The sequence below is a fragment of the Stegastes partitus genome, unplaced genomic scaffold (assembly GCF_000690725.1).
Source record: "Stegastes partitus isolate 25-593 unplaced genomic scaffold, Stegastes_partitus-1.0.2 Scaffold687, whole genome shotgun sequence".
Lineage (NCBI taxonomy): Eukaryota > Metazoa > Chordata > Actinopteri > Pomacentridae > Stegastes > Stegastes partitus.
The window spans coordinates 118,653-138,359 of NW_007578418.1; the positions used below are offsets into that span (position 1 = coordinate 118,653).

Below are 19,707 nucleotides of genomic sequence, written 5' to 3' on the forward strand. Positions count from 1 at the left end.
TCTTCTTCTTCTTTACTTTCCTCCCTGTCTATCAGACGCCTCTCTATGGCTGCTGGCTCGCCTCCACACACCCCCGGGCCGCGATGTGGTCGGTCAAAAGGAGGCGGCGGGTCCTTGAGTGTGGTGAATTTTAATTTCTGTGCGCACTATAGATATTTCCATGCCCCCCTCCTCCGCCCACCCTCCACCTTCCTGCTGTGCGTGTGAGACTGCCAAGGTGAGGTTGTGTCCTCTTGTTAAGAGCGATTAATGGCACTCGTTATGTACATAATGAAATATCCCTGCTGATGCATAGGGTGGCGTTGTCTCTCGCTCGCTCGCTCCCTCACACACACACACACACACTGATAGCCTGCATATATATGTGTGTGTGTGGTGTAACGTGGTGGATGCTTTGTTACAGCCTCCAGGCAACTCCGGTGTGTGTTTGATATGGTGTAGAGACCCCCCCTTGTAAGCCATCTCTCCAAATGAAAAAGGAACGGGAATTAAGGCCCTGTCAATTCACAGTCGAGTTTGTTCCTCTTTTTTTTTTCGCTTTAGATGCGCACAACACTGCAGCTCCCTGCGTGACATGTGTTCTGAGAGATAGAGATGGGTGGCTCACCACCGAGTCCCGTTTTGACTGGCGGAGTAAATTTAGATCTAATCTTCTTGTGTGTGTTCTTTTATAGCCCGAGAATGTTCACCTAACATCAGCTTTTAAGTTGACCTTGTTGTGTTGTTTGCTCGTCTGAGGCTTGTGTGTGTGTGTGTGTGCGTTTCTAGGACAAGACGCTGCTGGCTTCCCTATAGGTTTTTTATTTTGATCTTGTGTGTGTGTGTGTGTGTGTGTGTTTGCTCGCGCCAGTGTGTGTGCGCGCACTAACACCATTCAGTGCCTGAGTCAAGCTGTGCAAGCTCTTTTAATCCCACGCCCCGGTGCACGTAGGCTTGATTAGTGGCAGCAGTTATCTGTGCAGAAGACAGCCCGCCCTCCTTTAGCATTTGGTCAGGTCTGGGGCACTGGGGGGGGTGTCAAGTCATGAGAAAGGTGAACGAGGAAGGAGAAAGGCAGCGGGGAGGGGGGCAGCGGCGGAGGGATGGCGAGGACGAGGGAAGAGGGGAGGGCGGAAGCCTGATTAGTATTCTAAAGGAGCACTCCTGCCAGTAGAGCAAATTGATTACTGCACTTTACCTGTATCAGCCTCCACAGCTAAGGATGACAAGGTACGGGAGCATGATGTGTGTCTGCATTCACCTCCCAACCACAGCAGAATAGGTGTGTTAGCGTTTGACTTAGTGTGCCGCTTTTTTTCCTACTTTGTTGAGCACTTTTTTAACTACATTTAGCGGCGGATAGCGTCGCCTCTCGTCTCAGTGTCTTTCATTACAGTGGAGTAATATGCCTGTTGCAGTGGGGTCGCTGGCCTTGTCCGTCGCTCTCCGTCTGATTTAATAGTCAGCGGCGGACTGAGGGACTCTGAGCCTTGGCCTTGTCTGCATCCACGCTGACCATTAGCAGGTTCCTCTTGGTTACAGTAAACCTGATCAGTTCAACAACACCGCCTGTGAAATTTGATTATTTTTCTTCTTAATCTCCATTAGCGCTCCGTAAACGACGGGTTTTGGTCTTGAGGCTCCAGATTCCTGCCGGTTTTCAGTCTTGCTACTCAATCAGGGACTGATTACACCTGGGCTTCCAGGTGAAGGCAATTAATTGCAATTAACCTCTGCTTAGATAGAAAACCAGCAGTAGTCTGATGTAGTCAGAGTAGAGTGATGACAACAATCTGCCCCGCCACCTTTTTTTTTTTCCTCCGATGACTAAACTACATACATAAAAGACAATTGTTCATCTTCAAATACCTTTTATTTTCTTTTTGCCGACCAGAACATGTCTTCCAGTGTGAAATTTAAATTCAAAGCCAATTACGCTGATCAGTTCAGCTTGTCCGTTACGTGCACTGTGTTGTCAATAGTCGGTGGCCACTGCAAGGGTTTTGATATTCACGGCGTGTCACCGGCCTGGCCCAAATCATGAACCCTCCATTCACTGACGGACCAATGGAAGTTGATTAAGCACAGTTTCATCTAATGCGCCTCTTTTTAAAAGGATCCGGCCTAAAAGCAGAGGAGCGTTTATTATTTCGACGTGATTAACAGGTTATCAGCAGCCATCTGAAGGCGTGGAGACGAGCGCTGCTCACGCTGCACCACACACCTGATCACTGTCGCGCCGCGTTGCCAAAACCCATTTGTTGCATCCATTAAGTTGTTTATTACACTAATAGGTGAATTGTGTCTTTTCCAAATGCTCAATTAAAAATGGCTCTGCAGCAGGAAGGTAACGCAAAGAAGCGTCGTAAAACCCATAAACACGGTTCTCCAGTCATGTTTTATCACCCAAATTTTATAATAATAAGTTCTTAACCGGGGCGGCTCATCCGCAAAATCCTGGACGGACAAAGAGCAGCTCAGAGACGACCTCGCTGCGTTTTTTTATTCCGGCGCTCGAGTGACCCAGCTGTAGTTAGTAAGAAGAGCAGCCCACTGTGTGTTAGCCGCTAAGACTCAGTGGTGAGGGGAAGGCTTAGATATAAGGAGGAGGTCAAGCTAAATAAAGTGTGTTTTGCCCTGGTGTCTATAGGATATGGATTTATCTGCGCTTCAGTGGAGATGGTGGTGATCTTGGCACACACCAGGAAAAAGGACTTTTAGCACATAAAGAGAGAGTTTGTTGGACATTTTTAACACCTCGACTTGCTGCCGCAGTTAAGCCTCGAAGAAAAGTAGATTTATTTTGTGTTTCTGTTTACATTCATACACTTATTTTATTTATTTGTTTTTTTCATTTTTATATAAACTAGGGCCACAACTAATTACCTAATAATTAATCTGCAGGTTTTTGTTATTGTTTTACAAAAATCTGGGGAAAAAAATATAAAAAAACAAACATCCATCACATGTTCTTGTCTTTTTCTTTGGCTAACTATTGGTCCAAAATCCAAAAGTGTGAATTTTACAGTCGTATAAACAGAGATAAATTACATTTGAGAGATCTGTGCTTAAAAAAAACCCATTAAAACCACTACTTGATTAGTTGGTAATTATTTGTTGGCTATTCGGTTAATTACTAAATCATCTCAGTGTTAAACTCGTCCACCGTCTGGAAAAGACAAAAATAAAGACGTTCATGTTGCCAGTATTTATGAGATGTCCTTTAGCGCTTCAGTGTTTTATTAGACGTTTATCTACAGATAGAAATGGACTGTTTTCATGTTGGATGTACAGTTTTATTTCTGTGAACAGTCACAGCAGATAGACACGTCTGTAACAGCTCCTCTTGTTGCTAACACCAGCCCTGGGTCCGGTGTGGGCTCGTTTTTTAAACTCAGATCCAATGTAGTGTCGCAGCCTTAGTGCGGCTCAGAGGAACCATCATGGTGAACACGCATACGAGAAAGGTAGTGAAATAAAGCCCCGGGTTCTGGTGAAAAATGGTGAAATATATATATGTCACATCAAAATATGGTCGTATCAACATCCTTCATCAGCATATAAATTATTCAAAGCGACTGTGTGTTGTTTTGGCCTAGTGGAACACTTACAGCTATCTAGGACACCTGATTTTAAAAACAGCTTTTCGAACTTTGTTATTGAAGCAGCAACAGGCGTACAAGTGTCCCGTTACCGTCCCCAGTGTAACTGATAAGGGTCATCTGAGCGCAATAAATAGTTAAAATTAGTTTTGCCCAGTGTTTTGTTTGAATAGGAATCACGTTGCAACATAAGCTTAAATAGCTGAGGAGGGTGTCTACAGCTTACATCTGGGTCTTCTCCAGCTTGTGTAACAAAAGGGTGCAGGGTGGCACGAGGTCCTGCCGGGTGTCGGGATGGCAGGAACGCTGCTGCTGCTGCTTTTATCAGCGTTATCTAAGGCCCCGGCCTCAGAGAGGTAGTTAGCAGCTGCTACTCCGTTTTCTGCTACCACAGTTAGCTTTTTAAGTTATTAAGTGTCACTGTGCTTTATTTGTCTCGGTGTTTGTGCCATCTGCACCCTGCTGCTGCTGCATCGTGTCCTTTATATATTTAGCTGTAGTTGAATAATAAGCTAGACTCAGCTTACGGATGTATGGACGTGTCCTACCAGCTTCAGACCTTCGTTTCAGGGAGGGTTTGGTTTCTCATTTCATTTATTGGGACTCATGAGGGTGGTGCTGTTGTTGTGGTTCCAGCAGTGGTGCTATCTGTGAGAGCAGCGGGTCAGGCACCGGGGCCAGGTGAAGGACTAATCTTATTGAAGTCTCCTGTTCACTGGCATGTGCTCAGCCCTGGCCTGCCAACTGGACTGGTGCTGCTCGGGAGATTTTCTCGGAAAAGGTTGCACATAATTGTTTTATACTTTATTGGGTTAAATGAGTCTAATTGATTTAAAAGATTCCTTTAATTGTGTAACTTTGAACAGGACTGTATTCTTGTCGAGGTAAAGGGAGGAAAAAAAAAACAGAAATTGTGTTTTTGATGATTCTAATGGAATGTCCCTTCACAACCCATTGTGCCCGGTAATATCGTTCTCCAGCCTCACTCAGAGCAAGCATTAGGATGATTTAAAAACTAGAAAGTAGGTCAATGGGAGCCTTATGAAAGGCAAAATGATAGCAGAGATATGTCCTCTTCTTTTTCTGTCACTTAGACCTCTGTCACGCACTATAATACTCCAAACCATCCCAAATTACTCACAGTAGAAAGAGAAAAGCAGCACTCTTTTTAACCCAATAAAGGCAGACATCTTGCTGACTCACAGCAATAGCCGTCTTAGGGCTGATGCCAAGGATATTATGGAAATGATTCATTAGAGGCCAAGGTTTTTTAGCTGGTTTTATCCAGCTTTCAGGGCAGCCTTACAGTGGGACATTTGATCTCAATTGCAAAGTGGCCCATTTCCCTCAGACATCACCACTGCAGTCTGTTTCGAGGGCCGCGCTCTGCCTTTTGGCGTGCTGGCCGTGGGGCAATCAGCTGTTCCTATTTCCAGCACCAGTGTTTACAAATGGAAAATGTGTGTTGTTTCGGGAGGGAAATGAGCGCCGTTTTGGACGGACGATGTAAGCAGAAGATTACCTCGGAGCCCAATAGAAATGAATCAGGTATAGATTGATGGCAGCCACGGCTCATTAACAAAGAATGTGTGTGTGTGTGTTTAATTGATGCACTAATTCCCAGCCACTCAGGAAATGGCCCTTGGGTGGGTCTTTGAAATGGCACACAAATATTTACTATGGACACAAACATTTTGGTAAGCACCTCCATGCGAGCCCGGGCATGCAGGGTGAAGGCAGAGCGTGTCCAGGTCTGTCGTACAGTGCGGTGATATCATCGCTGCTCTGGCTGGTTCTGCTGGGTCCTCTGCCACTCAGCTGGGCTCTGAAACACTTAGATGACTCATCAGTGTGCATGGATTCCTTTATGCTCTCCCTCTCTCTCCCTCAACCCCAGGAACTCTTTGTACTGATGAGTACAGATGAAGTTAAAATCCGCCCCCACCGTCCTCATTCAAGGCCAGATGCAGGCCAAGAACTTTAGCACTCCGGTCCCATTTTGTCTGAAGTCTGAACTGTTAGCAGCCATCTCACACTGTCCCTCACAGTCAAGTGCTCTGAGTAGGATGCTTTTTCCCACAGGATAGCCTGTGCTACTTAACACAAGAGGTCTGACTTTTCAGTATTCATGTATCACGTTTCCTTTATGCGGGGTGCATCCATGGGTTTCAGTGTGCGCACACATGGGGGGTGTGTGTGTGCTATGCATGATTTGTTTGGTCAATGCATCCCAAGAAGTGGGTCAGAGTGCCCTAGTTCTCATTGTGTGGGCGTGCATGCTTCTGTGTATTGCATTTCAGTGTTATTTCGTCCTGATTGACTTATCTGCAAAACATTTTCTTGCTCCAGCTCTCCTGCTGTTCGGTAGCATGTTATTCTCTTGTTTACCTTTCTCAAGGTGAACAAGAGCTTTTAATTCAACTTTCCTCCGGTGCACTCATTCACTTGTGGAAGCCTTGGAACAACTGCATTTGGTCAGGTAGCTTATGTTTTGTCTTATTTAATCATGTCAGGCCATATTGAATTTACAAATAGCGGTCACGCCGCATGTGTAAGTGAGCTACCCTGTTGAGTATGTGCAGCAGGGCTGGGCTGCAGATTACATGATATAATAGTGTTTAGGCATCGCCTCTCCTTTTAAATTCCTTTAACCTTGACTCCCCTTAAATGCAGGGAGAACACATCTGCCAGGCTGGTGTCAGACATTAGTAATACACACCGCTCAGGCAGCATTGTCACTTTTTATTAACGCCCAGAGCTTTGCATGGACACCAGCTGTTGCATCAAGTGGAAAAGCCTTGGCGGCATGAGTGACCTTGACTTTAACTGCCACTCCTTTGGCTCTTCCCCCTTTTAATTCTTTTGTTTGGTCTCATACATTTTAAATGGCTTAAATGGATTACCATTCCTGACGATGAAGGTCATTTAGAAACTCACTTTTTGGTCAGATAAAAAAAAAAAAAAGCCCGTATTACCAGCACGTGTGTCGGTGGGGGGTGGAGGAGGAGGTGTAATCTGGAGGTCAGTGAAGGGAATGAAGCACACATTTATAAATCTAATCTGAGAGATCTGCATTGGCACATTTTGCCGGCCTCCTGGTACTTCTGTGCATCTGAGGAAGCGTCTGAGAGTGCAGTGACCTTTGCTGTTCCCACCGTCTTTTAAGTACCAGAGGAGTGAAACAGAGAGAGAAATAGATGAAGAGTCAACCAGCCAGGGGATGATGAAGCCTCACCCCTCCCCATCACTTGCCCTCCCTCTCGCATGTGCGTGGCTGACTGTAGGGGTAAAAATCACTTTAGAATGGTGCCTGCTCTGTCATTGGCTGACATTGTCAAGGATAATGGATAATCACCACAGAAACCGTAGAGCAGCTCATTGGTGCTGTGGTGTCCCACAGTGGGGGAGGAGGGTGGAGGTCAGGCTTTTTGGGTGCCACCACCAATGAGATGACATGTTAACAGATGTGTAAGGTCATTTTCAATGTATACACCAGGGGAGATAATGTAATAGTAATGCACACATCACACGTTGTGAGAGAGGAGAGGAGGAGGCCTGTATGCTTTAGGGGCTCAGTATAGAGGACAGCTTTCCCTATATTAAGGTCATTTATTTGTTAACAGAGCTTTGTCACTGAGGAGAACATATTTTTTCTTGCCCTTGCTGTAGCAGGGCTTTTTGACACCGGCTCTGTCATTACATGTCTCTCAAGGGCCTGAAGGTCCTCACTTTGTTTAAAGAGTAATTCATACTTTATATGAGATAGCGAATGCAGTGGCTCTGTTGTCTATAAACTAATATATTGCAGTGTCATAGTGTCCCCGTGCTGCCTTGTCGGCTCTGTATAGAAGTGTCTTTGGGCAAAAACATAGACAAGGTCAACTGTAATTCCAAAGGTTCACTGCCAGCAGCGCAGAGATTAGCAGAATTCCCCGTGTTGAAACTGTGTCAGTGTTTCTTTCCCATTTACATTTTTCTCTCGCTTACTGGGGGGCTGAATCGCAGCACATTAGTTGTTATGCCAGGCTACGTCGAAGGTAAATGTGTTTCCTGCGCCGATCAAACGCGGCGTTACAGGCCTTTCCATTATAATTGCGTTAAGCTCACTGGCGGGAAAATAGTCCTAATCCTGAGCATCTAAGATTAGCATGACAACAGACGTCAGATGGCCCAGTGTGACCAGGTTGGCTTTTGTTGTTGTCAGATTTAGGTCAACAGCTTAAAGATGGCCTTGAATTGTAATTGACGCTGATGGGCCAATCTCAGCTAAGATATTCTGCCCCTCGCAGCGCCCCGCGGTCTGAGGAGTGTCGTCGACCCGTGGACCTTTGCTTTGAAGAGGTCTTAAAATTGCCAAGCTGATTGTTTTCCTACTGCTACTCAGACTTAATTGCACACTGATCAGCTTAAATCCAGCTTCTAATCCCAGCTCATTTCCAAGGTGGCATTAAAAGTGCCACCTTGTTGCCCTTACTGTCATGACAACCTGTGGACCTTGGCCACGGGGATGGATTTCAGCCTGATTAGAAGCCTGCTGCCTTGTTGTTTTTGGCCCTTGCTACTGCTCTCTGTGAAGTATTTAGGCTGGTGACTGTGTGGGTTGCCATGGCCTTTCGTCATAATCAGAGGCTGCTGTCCTGTCGTGTGACCTGCTATGTCGGTCCACTCAGCGGACACCAAAGGTGAGGACGGCATCGCGAAAGGACACGGACAGCAGCTGAGGCGAGGTGGAAACTCTGTATTAATTAACCTTTATGGGATGCAGCCAGGACTGTCGGAGGTGTCCTGTATCCACGGAAACCACGCTGACAGGGTTCAGAGCAGAGGTCTCCCAGGGCAGCACTGCTGACACTGTCATGGCAACTGGCACAATGCTCACCCCCGTGTCACTGGCTCTGCCCTCCTGACAGTGGTGTGGTGTGACAGGTGCACCTGATCCTTAAGCCACCCCCACCCCATAATACACACACACACACACACACACACACTTGACAGCTGAGTACAGCTTGTCTGTTAGCTACATCCTTGCTCTGATTCTCAGCAGCCTTTGTACTGTACCTGTAAATACCGCTCACATCATATCAAGTCAGTTCATATTTTGCTCTTCTGCTCTGATTTAAAAACAGTCGGGGGTCAAAGGAGCTAAGCTCTGTGATGGATTTACAGCTGGCCAGGTGTTAATGAAGATAATGATGTAGTGAGACTGTCCGTGTGTCTCTGTGTGTCTTCATGCACTTATTCGCTCTTGTGTCGAGGCATGAATGCTTAAATGCTTACTTGTGTGCATGTGGGTGAGTGGGTGGGTGGCTCTTGCTTTATGTAGACCGAGGGTTGCGTCGTGTGAGATGCTGCTCGAGTGCATAAGGAGCAGGAGGTGGTGGGGTGGGATAATCCACTGAAATGACAAGCTGCATAAGGAATTATTCACAGCTCTCACAAGGCCCTTCACTTTTGAAAGACATCGCTGTGAGGGGCTTACTGCTCAAGACCTGAATGTTTTCAAGGTAGTGGGCTTGAATTTTCAATTTGGATCCAATCAGGCCTAATCTACATTTGTCGTCTGTTCGGTGGCGGTGAGGGGAGAGTGCAGAGAGGAGACGGAGCCGTGTGCAGTCAATCTGAAATGTTGCTAAGTAACAGAGATGGCAGACAAGGTGGTGAAATGAATGTGATATAGTGCTGTGCAAATCCCTGCTTCTCACACAGTTTTTCCTTTTTCTCCTTTTTTTCCTCTCTCTGCCCAAACATCCCTTTCTCCCTCTTTTCTCTCTCTCACTCACTCCCATAGGTCCCCCATGTGAGATCTGCAAAGCTGAGAGGCGCCACTGACAGAACCACAGCCAGGCCTTAGGACAGACATCCCAAACATCCACAGCCACGGAATGTGTCAACATCTTTGTGGTGAAATCCCGCTGACTCCTCGCTTGCTACTCGCATAAGCCTGGAGCCGGGCCTTCTGGGATCCTACGGTGTTTAAAGGCATACAACAATGCCTGGGAGGCCCACCTGCCCCAGATTGCCTCCAACCATGGTTGCTGTTTGGCCACACTGCTGACTGTGCCCACTATACAGAGGGTTTACATCAAGCAACCGCATCCTTCAGCCCTCCCCCTCCCCACTCAGTGCAATTGCCTGCCCTGTTTTTGGTATTTAGGAAGTACATGCCACTGCTGGCCAGATGACCTAGTGGACATTTATTTCCCAGTAGCAGTGCTGAGCCATACGAGGGGATCCTAGTATTGAACATGACTCATGGGGAGGAGCCTGGCCCTGAGACACACAAGGATTCAGCTGTTCTAACTTATCTGGAAGGTTTACTGATGCATCCAGTAGTGGCCGGGCCTGGGGCCACGGCGAGCGGGAGGTCCGAGGGTGCCCACAGCAATCAGGAGCAGGGTGACAAGGTGGGCGGGTCCTTCCAAATGCCCAACCATGGCCCCACAGCTCCCAAGGCTGGAACTAATGGGCCCACACTAGGTTCTTCGCAGCACCTGAAGAAGGCCCGCTTACTTCGCTCCGGAGCCTGGAATGATCCGGGGAGCCAGCGGATGAGTTCACCCCCAATGGAGCTGAATGGCCAAGGGGGAGGCCTGCAAAATGGAGCACTAGAGGGATCTCCTCACGCTGGAGAGAGCACCCTGTTGGCTTCCCTGCTTCAGTCATTCAGCTCACGGCTTCAGAGCGTGGCGATGTCTCAGCACTCTAATAAGCCCCCCAGCGAGTGCTCCTCTCCATCCAAGGCACCCCCTGCAGACAAAGAGCCACTTCCTGTGTATGGGACAGCCTCAAGCCGCTTAAAGGGCCTGATGAGGAAGAGCAAACTTCAAAATCACAGCAACACCCCCTACAGTCGCCGGGGACACAGTCAGGACCGACCCCCAGAATCTCCCCGGTCAGCACACAGCGCTACACCTCCTGCCGCTCCTGCAACTGCTGAGTCCGTGTCCTGTGCGGAGCGTCTGAAGGCGGTGGCCAACATGGTGAAAATTCGTTCTAGTCCCGCACCTTCACCCAAGCCCAGCGTGGCCTGCAGTCAACTGGCCCTGCTGCTGTCCAGTGAAGCCCATCTCCAGCAGTACTCCAGAGAGCATGCACTCAAAGCCCAGCTCTCAGGAAGATCTGCCAGCGAGAGACTAGCTGCTATGGCAAACCAGCAGCATGGCCAGGACAAAAGGCCACCGAGTGTGGGAGGGACTCTACCAGGAGCCGCCGACACACTAAGCTCCTTAACAACCCAAAATGGAATGACGACAACAACCACAATAACAACAACACTCCCTCGAACGGCTCTGTCCAGTCCACAGAGCCCCTCTTTGCTGCGTGGCCACAGCCAAAGCTCCCCGCCCACTCCCCCTCGTGTTCCCAGCCACACTCACAGCCAGCCGCCCAGAGAGAAGCGAGCCTTTGACTCACGTCCAACTCGGCCCCCCCAAACATGCAGCAGCTTACTTCTGCTGCTGCTGAACAACCACAACAACCAGAAGCAGCTGACCAAGAATGGACACCTAGAGGACAGCTGTGGCATCTTGCCGCCCAGCGGCTCCTCCTCCGTCACATCAGACAGTGAATGCTCCACACAGGAGAGGAGCCTGACCAAGGACAGTAGCGATGCAGAGAGTTCCTACTCTAGTTGCTCTCCTATTGACCTCTCCATGAGAAGCCGTGTCAACATACAAGACACAGGGCCCAAAACTACAACCCCCTCCTCCACCTCCACCTTCTCCTCCTCCACCACGGTGTTTTCCTCCACCCCAGTTGCATTCTCTCCTCAAGCTTCTGCTCAGCCATCCACCACAACCTTTTCACCATCCTCTACTGCTGTCTCCTGTGTCTCCACTGCTCTTTCTTCATCCTCCTCCTCTTCTATCTCTACCTCTTCCCTGGACAAACTAACAGAATCCTTAATAAACAAGTGGAAGCCAGAGCCATCAGGATCAAAGGTGTCCAAGAACAAGGAGCCTGAAATGAGCCCAGACCTAAAGTCCCACCCTAAGCTCACGCTCATGCAGCTCCTCCTTGAGCGCAGAAATAACGAGATGGTTAATAAAAGCGTAGGGAACCAAGATTTGCCGCTTGATATCACTATGGCAACCATGTCTCGAACCCAGCAGAAGGGACTGGTGCCTTGGGAAGAGACCAGGACAAAAAGCCCCGTAGACAGACCAGTAGCCCCGGCCCAGCCCCTCTACCCTGCTAGTCGTGACCCAAGTGGCGCATTATCCCCATATTCCTATCCCTCCCCCCATGTCCAGTCCAGCCCATTGGATTTGTGTAAGTCTAAAGCCTTCCCTGCTGAGAAAGCTTCAGAGCCTGCTTTCAGTGCCAGTAAACTGTTACAGAATCTGGCTCAGTGTGGCACAGCTTCGTCCTCCCCACCCATCCCCTCTGGCAAAGGGCTGGGCCAGGAGGTGGATGCCAACAGGCCCCTTGCCCTTTTGGAAAGGCTCAACGCTCCGATCCACAGGACCACCACCACCACTCCGCTCTCCGACGGAGCGTCAGGCAGTGGCACACCTTTCAGTCGGAAGGAAGCTTCTCCTCCTTCGTCACAAATTGAGAACCTCTTAGAGAGGCGCACTGTGCTGCAGCTCCTTCTGGGAACAGGTTCAGCTACTGCTACAGTCAGCCGCAAGGATCGACCCAGTGGGAGTGGCAGGAGGAGTGTAGAGGTGGCAGGGGGATGCTATGAGAAAAGCCCCGGTGCCTCCATCATCTGTGACAGCTCCAATGGTCCCCCTTTGGATATAAAGGTCAAATCGGAGCTCACAGAAGAGGTAGGACCATCCTCTGCCGTGTCTGAGGATTTGAGTGGCAGAAAGAGACTGAGTGGCTATGAGAAAAATAGCCCCCTCTCCGATTCTCAGCAGGACTTAAAAACAGAACCACGGCCTGCAGAGGTCATAGCAAAATACGGCCTCCTAAGCCAGCTGCTTAAGCAACAGACTGCTACCTACTATACCAGTGCTGCTATGCAGGCTGAGTCCCAGCCCAGACAGGTTAAAGAGGAACAGCGGGAGTATCCGAGCCCCAGTCCTAAGAAAAGACGCCTGTGCTCTGATCAGACAGATAGTTTTAATAATATCAGCTCTCAAAGAGTCGTGGAACGCGGTGACACAAACATTTTTGCCTCTTCTGCTGTTCAGCTCGAGTCTGACCAGCAGAGGAGTCTGAAGGAAGAAGAGGCTCCACCGAGGAGCCCACCAGGCGAAGGCCTCACCAGAGAGAGCCGCGGCTTCAACGTGCTAAAGCAGCTGCTGCTCTCTGACAACTGCCTGAAGGAGCTGTCCCAGCAGCCCCGGGGGGCGCCCAGTCCGTCCGTCCTGCAGGCCAACGGCAAGGCCAATGGCAGCATTCTCAGTCAGCCTGCCCATAATCACAGCTTCCTCCACCTGCCCAGCTGGCATCCCCATGGTTCCCTCAACTCAGGGCTTCCGAGTAATCTCAGACCACTGCCCACCCCCCCTGCAGGCGACAGCCCTATCTGCACCCCCTGGAGCCGCCACCCAGCTCCGTGGCCTGTCGCTCAGAAACGGGACCCCCCTACTCTAGTCAAGCAGGAGCCTGAGAGCCCTGTGCGGTGGAGTAGTCAGGAAAACGAAGAGGACGAGGAGGAGGGGTGTGACTCAAACCCAGACTCTCCGCGACTCTCACGTTCCAACCCCATCCTGTATTACATGCTGCAGAAGGGCAGCATTCAGCTGAGGAGGGAGGTGAGGGAGCAGGCCGAGGGAGCCCAGGCTGTGGTCAGAGTTAAAGAAGAGCCAATCAGTGACATGCATGCCTATGAACGCAGTCTGAGCTCCACCCCTCAGTCGCCGACCCACAACGACAAGCACAGCCACGAGAGCCAGGGGCTGAGCCAGTCGTCTGACTAGAAGTTGTATCAACTACAGAAACATACAAAGCTGAAGCAAATCCATTGACTCTTTCTATTGTTTTGTTTTTCTCTCTTTTCTTTTTTTTTTCATTTTTAATGACTTGCCAAATTGGTTTGATGAGACAAATAACAAAGAATGCAAAAAGATTTTTAGTGGAATAGAGCAAGTTCAAGTTCAAATGCACATTTGCATTGCTTTCTCAATTTTACATAGTGAGGTCATGGAATGGTTCAAAAACAGGTCTGTCTGAGCAACACGATGAATTGATTCAACCAAAACTGTGCAACTGTCACACACACACACACACACACACACACACACACACACACACACACACGTAACCTTTCCCATCATGCCCTGCATATTTCACTTTGTTAATTAGGGGGTCCTCCTCCTCTACAATTCGCTCTTGTTTTACTATTTGTATCTGAATTGTACACATATCACGATTCCATGTCCTCTTTGTTGCCCACCATAAAACATTTAGAAAGAACATTTCAAGCAACATTTATTATTGATGACTCCAAAAATGTTAGTGCTCAGTTCAGTGGACATTTATTTATTTTCTCCATAGACAGAGTCCCATCAATTTTAGATAAGATTCCAAATAAAGTCATTCTGGGGCAGTCACAGCGGTCTATTACAACAATGTACATGATGAATTCATTCAAAGGAGGACCTTGAAAACAACATTCACACTGCAGTAGCTTCAGTGAGGATCCTACCATGATGAATGCTTTGTCTTGCTTTTTTCCTCGAGATTCACGGTGTGGCATAATTACCGACGGAGAAAGAATCTATCACTGGAGGTTCGAATGGTCACAACTCATTGTGTTTTGCTTTTATTTGAATTGAACGTTTAAGGCCAATATTCGACAGTGCAAATTCAGGGTGATGTGTTTGCAGATTGTGCAGTTTTAAGCAGATGGGTCAACAGAGCGCGTGCGGTGCTTACAGTTGAGTGTAAACAGGTTTCTGGAGCAACAGCTAAAAGGCTGCAGCGCCTCAGAAACTTATCTCTACCATCCTGGGTAAACCCACTCCACCGTTCTTCATGCACACAAAACCTTTGAGTGTGAAAAGGATTTTAAAAAAACAAAAAAAACAAAGCGAGGGCCCAGAGTTTGCACTATCGAAGCTGAGATGTTGGTGTCCTTTTCAGAATAATTTAATGGCATGTAATAAAAAAATGTCAGTATTGTTATCTGTTGAGAATTTGACAGTTTGTGATTTTTTTTTCTTCTTCATTTCCTAACTGTTGTGGTTTATGGACATCTTTTATTTTTTTTGTGGCAGTCTCTTAACTCATAAAAAGTCAAAAGAATTGCATGATAATAAAGAGAAGACCACAGGTACATCTTTGTTTTCAGAGCAGCTGGATATGTGTACCTGCCCCCCAACAATCACCAAGACCTGTTGGTGTCTTGAGGGATATCTGGTATCTAGCTCCTTCTTTTTTGATTGTACTGTATTCTTTTCGGTTGATTTCACACACTGCTTTATCCATCTAGTCTTGTGATCTTTTTAATACATATACCTATGAAGTACGTCTCTTCGATTATTAATACATTTTCACAATGGTTAAATATATTTGTGTAAATAGTACTTTCAGTATGAAAGATGACTATTTTGTAATGTTTAAGAAAAGATATTACCCTAGTTTTTAATGCCCTGATATGTAAATATGAATTATATGCGTACAAGTGTACATACAAAGGCAGAGGATGCTATGCCCATCTTTTTTCGGTTGGTTTGTTCTTTGCATGTGTCTCTATGTGGTAAATGATAATCTATCCTGCGCTGTGTTGTGTAATAATGTCTGACTCTCCTCACTGCTGCCTGTTGCATGCAGACGCATGGGAACTACCTGTGTATCCCTACTGGTGATGGGGGAAAATGTCAAGTCTTAAAATAGGTCTTTTTTTTTATCACAGAGAGCGAGAGAGAGAGAGAGAGAGAGAGAGAGAGAGAGAGAGAGGTCGGTTTAGAATACGAGCAGTCTCTAAATAACCACAGACTGTCGAGCAAGTTGATAAAAATGTGTGAAAAATAAACGTGCATTGAATATTTTTGTGATTTTCTTTTCTGTTACTGGTTAACAAAGCTCTGTGGAAGAACTCGGGGCTCTAGTGGGGGATTGACGTACAATCATAGATCTGCATTGTGCATCTAAGAAAAACATTTGTAGCAGCAAATATAAAAAAAAAAAAAAAACAAGATGTTTCATTTTTTCATGTGAAGACCTGAAACATTATTTCATTTTTTTATGTTTTCATTTTTTGGTGTTCATTTGCACTGATATCTCAAAAATAAAGTACTAAAATGCATGACCTAGTATGAATGTGTTCCTCTTTTTGCCATTCACCAGTCTGGGTTTTAAATATTTCCAGCGCCACACGTGCTCAAGTGGATCTTCTTGAAGGCTCTAATCCATGTGAGTGGTCACTTTACAGAACGTTTTATGAAACCAAAGCAACCATTAGGGAAATTGAGGTACCATTGCTCCCCGATATCAGGCCTCACATTAAAGAATATTATTATTAAAACCGGACATCAAAGCCAAACAGCACTCTCTGTAATCAAAGCTCGGTCTATTAAAGGAGAGCGAGAGGATGTCCTGTATTTGCCCCAAAACTGGTGCTTCTGAGTTGGCTGCCGTTGGCCACAGTGCAGGAAAGAAAGGCAGGAAAGACTGGGAGAGGAGGGAGGACGCTCCAAGGTCAGCAGATGTACAGCGAAGGCCCGAGGATGCACCGAGTGGAGCTCACATCTACATAATAGGTGTCATTGTACGGTAAACACAAAACCTTGATTCTTGTGTTCGATCTGGAAGTTTGTCAATTTAGCAGTGATTTTGCGAACCGGAGAGGAAGCAGCCTGTAGCGTGAGACTCGCTGAAAGGTGAAGACGAGTTCAAGCTAAACTTCCTTTGCACTGGGTTTGAATATGAAGTCCAGCGAGCGAACAGACGGCTTTTTGTCTGCAGTGCACTTTTGAAATTGCAGCACAGTTCCTCAGCCCTGACTTCCCTTTTATTTAATCCTCCCCATGACTGACTGCACTCTCTTTAAACTCCCGCTAACCTTTCCCCTCCGTGAACTTCTCCATTTCAAGATTCTTATCAAGGCTGAACCGCCGCTAACCTCTCGATTTCCTCCGATTGCTGAAGCGGCGGCAAACATAAAGGAGTGAGGCGCGAGTTTAAGCTGAGGTCAAGGTGTAAAACTTGACAATCGGCTGTTTGTCTGTGGCTCCTCTCTTTGATTTCCTGACCCCAGCGTGAGGCCAAACGGATGTGAGCGCTGCACACCAGGCCACCAGTGACTCAACTGCAGGCCAAGGACTCACCAGTCCCACAACAGACATTTCACAGTTATGAGGCCTCCAAAAACTATTTCCTGGCATTACGCATGCTTATTCTCTGACAAACAACTTAATGACGGCACTTAACTCGCTCGGCCAAGAGTTTATCTATATGGGAACGCGCGGGCTGCTCTTTGCTCGTGATCTGCCGATCTCAGCCTTAATGAGATGCCTTCTCGTCGGCCGCTTTGTTTATTCACATGGAGGCCATGCAGAGCTCACGCTTGTCACTGGTTGTCATGGCGACCGGTGTGATAAATATGTTCACAGATGTTTCATCACCCACTTCTCATAGAGCTGTTTGAACCCCGAGCACACGCTTTGACCTCGAATGTTATGTAAACACACACACACACACTTTAATTAGCATTTTACGGGTTGGCCCATTTGGAGCGTCATAAAGGCAGAATCGAAACGCTGAACCACCGAGCGCTCGTCCTGGAGCTGCGAGTCGGGATCCTTTGGCTGGAGGCTGCCGTGGCTGGATGAGCGTAGAACTGACGAGGAGCAGCGCCTCCAGTCAGACAACAATAAAGAGGTTAAAGCTAACACCTGGGGAACCTCCTGCGCCCAGAAAGGAGGTCAGACCGGTTTATTTTCCCAACCTTACGCCGGTTCCCCCAGCGGGGCCTGCTCGTTTGAAGATGTACCTCTTTGTGAAGTCTTTTTCCTTCACCCCCGGGTCGTGACCTCCCGCCCCACCTCCCTCGCCCTGACCCGGCTGATCCTGTTTCCCGGGACAGGATCAACTGTTGGCCTGCAGCTGTGGGCCCCCTCCTCCTCCTCCTCCACCTCCACTCCTTCCTCCTCCACACCACAGTCAAACCAAGCAGCATACCACCAGCACCACCCACCCACCTTCCTCCCCTCCGCCCTGCTTCCGCTCCCCAGCAGCACTCTCAGGCTTTTCTTCTAATGTTTCATGTAAATATGACAAGCGGCGGCGCGGCTTGTGTCGTTGCTTTTCCTTCACGGCCGATAGCCTCTTGACCCGTTCTGTCTCGCACGGCCTCCTCGTCTACATACGCGACCTGGTGATTATTCATAAGTGACTAATAGGCTGGATGTGCAGAAAGGCTGGAAACGAGGAAACACTCACTTAATGACTTCTGATCAGCGGTTGCTATGTGTTTTAAAGCTGCCTCACTGACGTCCGTGTGCAGGCATGTAAACAGGCCCGATGTAATATTCATGATGACTGAGAGTCCCTGTAGTCCACGGAGCCGGCTGTCAGCTTGAGGGATCTTGGCTGACACTGAAAGAACATGGATGATATTTGCCATGTCAGATAAGCACAAGGGTAAATGTTTTACAAACTGGCTGGGGAGAAGTCGCCGCGTCAGTCTTCTGTCTAATGCAGCCGATCATCTCCAAAGCTTTCTCCTGCGAGGCTCTTAAGTTCTCGCACGCATGTGGAGGTTCTGATCGGTGAAGAGAGGAGCTCAGCCCGTCTGTGGATGTTTTCAGAGGTGATAAGTTCACTGCTGTGTTGTCTTAGTTTAGTTCCATCTCTCTGCTTCTCTCATGTGAAAAATGTCATCGACAGGAAACGTATCTACCTCTAATTTCCTGTATGTTTCATTACAAACGATGACACTGCGGTTGATCTGCAGGGTCGTGAACTTTCCAAGTAAACATTTCTGAAAATCCCCGGTAGAACCAGAGAGGGCAGTTCAGTGTCAACCAGTCTGGCTCGGACCAGCTTGGGATGTGAACTTTGCGCTGCGGGGGCTAAGGGCCATTTAGGACGAAGCATGCCAAATTTAACTCTGTGGAGTTTGCGCTCTGATGTTCCACCCAGTGTGAAGTCATACAGAAAAAATAATAAAGCTGCATCTGACATTCAGAAGGGTTTCGGTTACTGCGCTCAGAAACTCAAGATGTGACGCTGAGGAGGCTTTATGGTGCGACAGCGTGATGCAGAAGGAGAAGGAAACTGAAAACAGGAGGGAGAACAGGAATATGCTGATTGTTGTTGTGCAGTGTTTTGTAATGCCAGACACCAGTGTGGTAGCGCCGGAGCGTAACCGGACAGCGGCCGTCATCTAACTGCACATTTTAATCATTAACGTCTGACTGTTTGTTGTTTTGCTGACAGCGTGTGTCGGTGGGTCTGACATAAATGTCTGAACAGCTACTAGATGGACTACATTCCCAAAAGGATTAATCCTCCTGATGTTGCTGATCAGCTGATTTGTCTTCAGCTTCAGAACGTTTTCACCTAAAGTCCAGTTAAAGTCGTCTCCAGTCATTCATTAAACCCCTAAAAACTCCTCCGTGTATCACAGTTAGATATTTAGGGTTTTTCCATGATTACCTGCCCTACATATGACTCAACACCTCTCTCTCCAGTCACCCACAGCTTGAGCACACCAGCTCACCCCTGCCTCTGCTCAAACACTGTGAAGCTACTCTATGCTATGCTAATGCCACCGCTAAAATTCAGCCAGACACGTCTGAGCCACAAACTGATGCCAAAGAGGAGTAACGATACACAAAGCACCACCCTGCAGGCCCTCTGCTACATATAAAACCCTGGAAGTCTGAATTCATGTTTTCATGAGGTGGGAATGTTCAGCCATGATGCTAGTTGTTTATTTCACTAATGATGTATTTTGCAGCATATAAAACACACCACATGGACAGGATTAAAAAAGCAACTTGATTTTCACTGGAGCAGGTGTCACCTAATGGATGGATGCATTTAATTTAATTTTTTTTTTTTTTTCAGGGTTAACCCACCCTGATGACTTTAGCGACCATTTAGCATCACAGTCAGATCAAACCTTTGTTTTGTTGCAAAATTAAAAGCAATCCTAAACTTTTTCAACTGTGCTTAGCATATGGTGCTAATTTGCAAATGTTAGCATGCTAACATCCATCCA

General features: G+C 47.6%; 1 protein-coding gene across 1 annotated transcript in view; it reads left to right on the forward strand.

The window, feature by feature from the left end:
* Positions 1-15,789, forward strand: part of nrip1b (nuclear receptor interacting protein 1b) — a 36,850-nt gene extending 21,061 nt beyond the window's left edge. The window contains exon 2 of the mRNA XM_008290632.1: positions 9,370-15,789. Coding sequence (XP_008288854.1) covers positions 9,827-13,456 — 3,630 coding nt within the window. The 5' untranslated portion in view covers positions 9,370-9,826 and the 3' untranslated portion in view covers positions 13,457-15,789. The remainder of the gene's footprint in view (positions 1-9,369) is intronic.
* Positions 15,790-19,707: the final 3,918 nt, after the last annotated feature.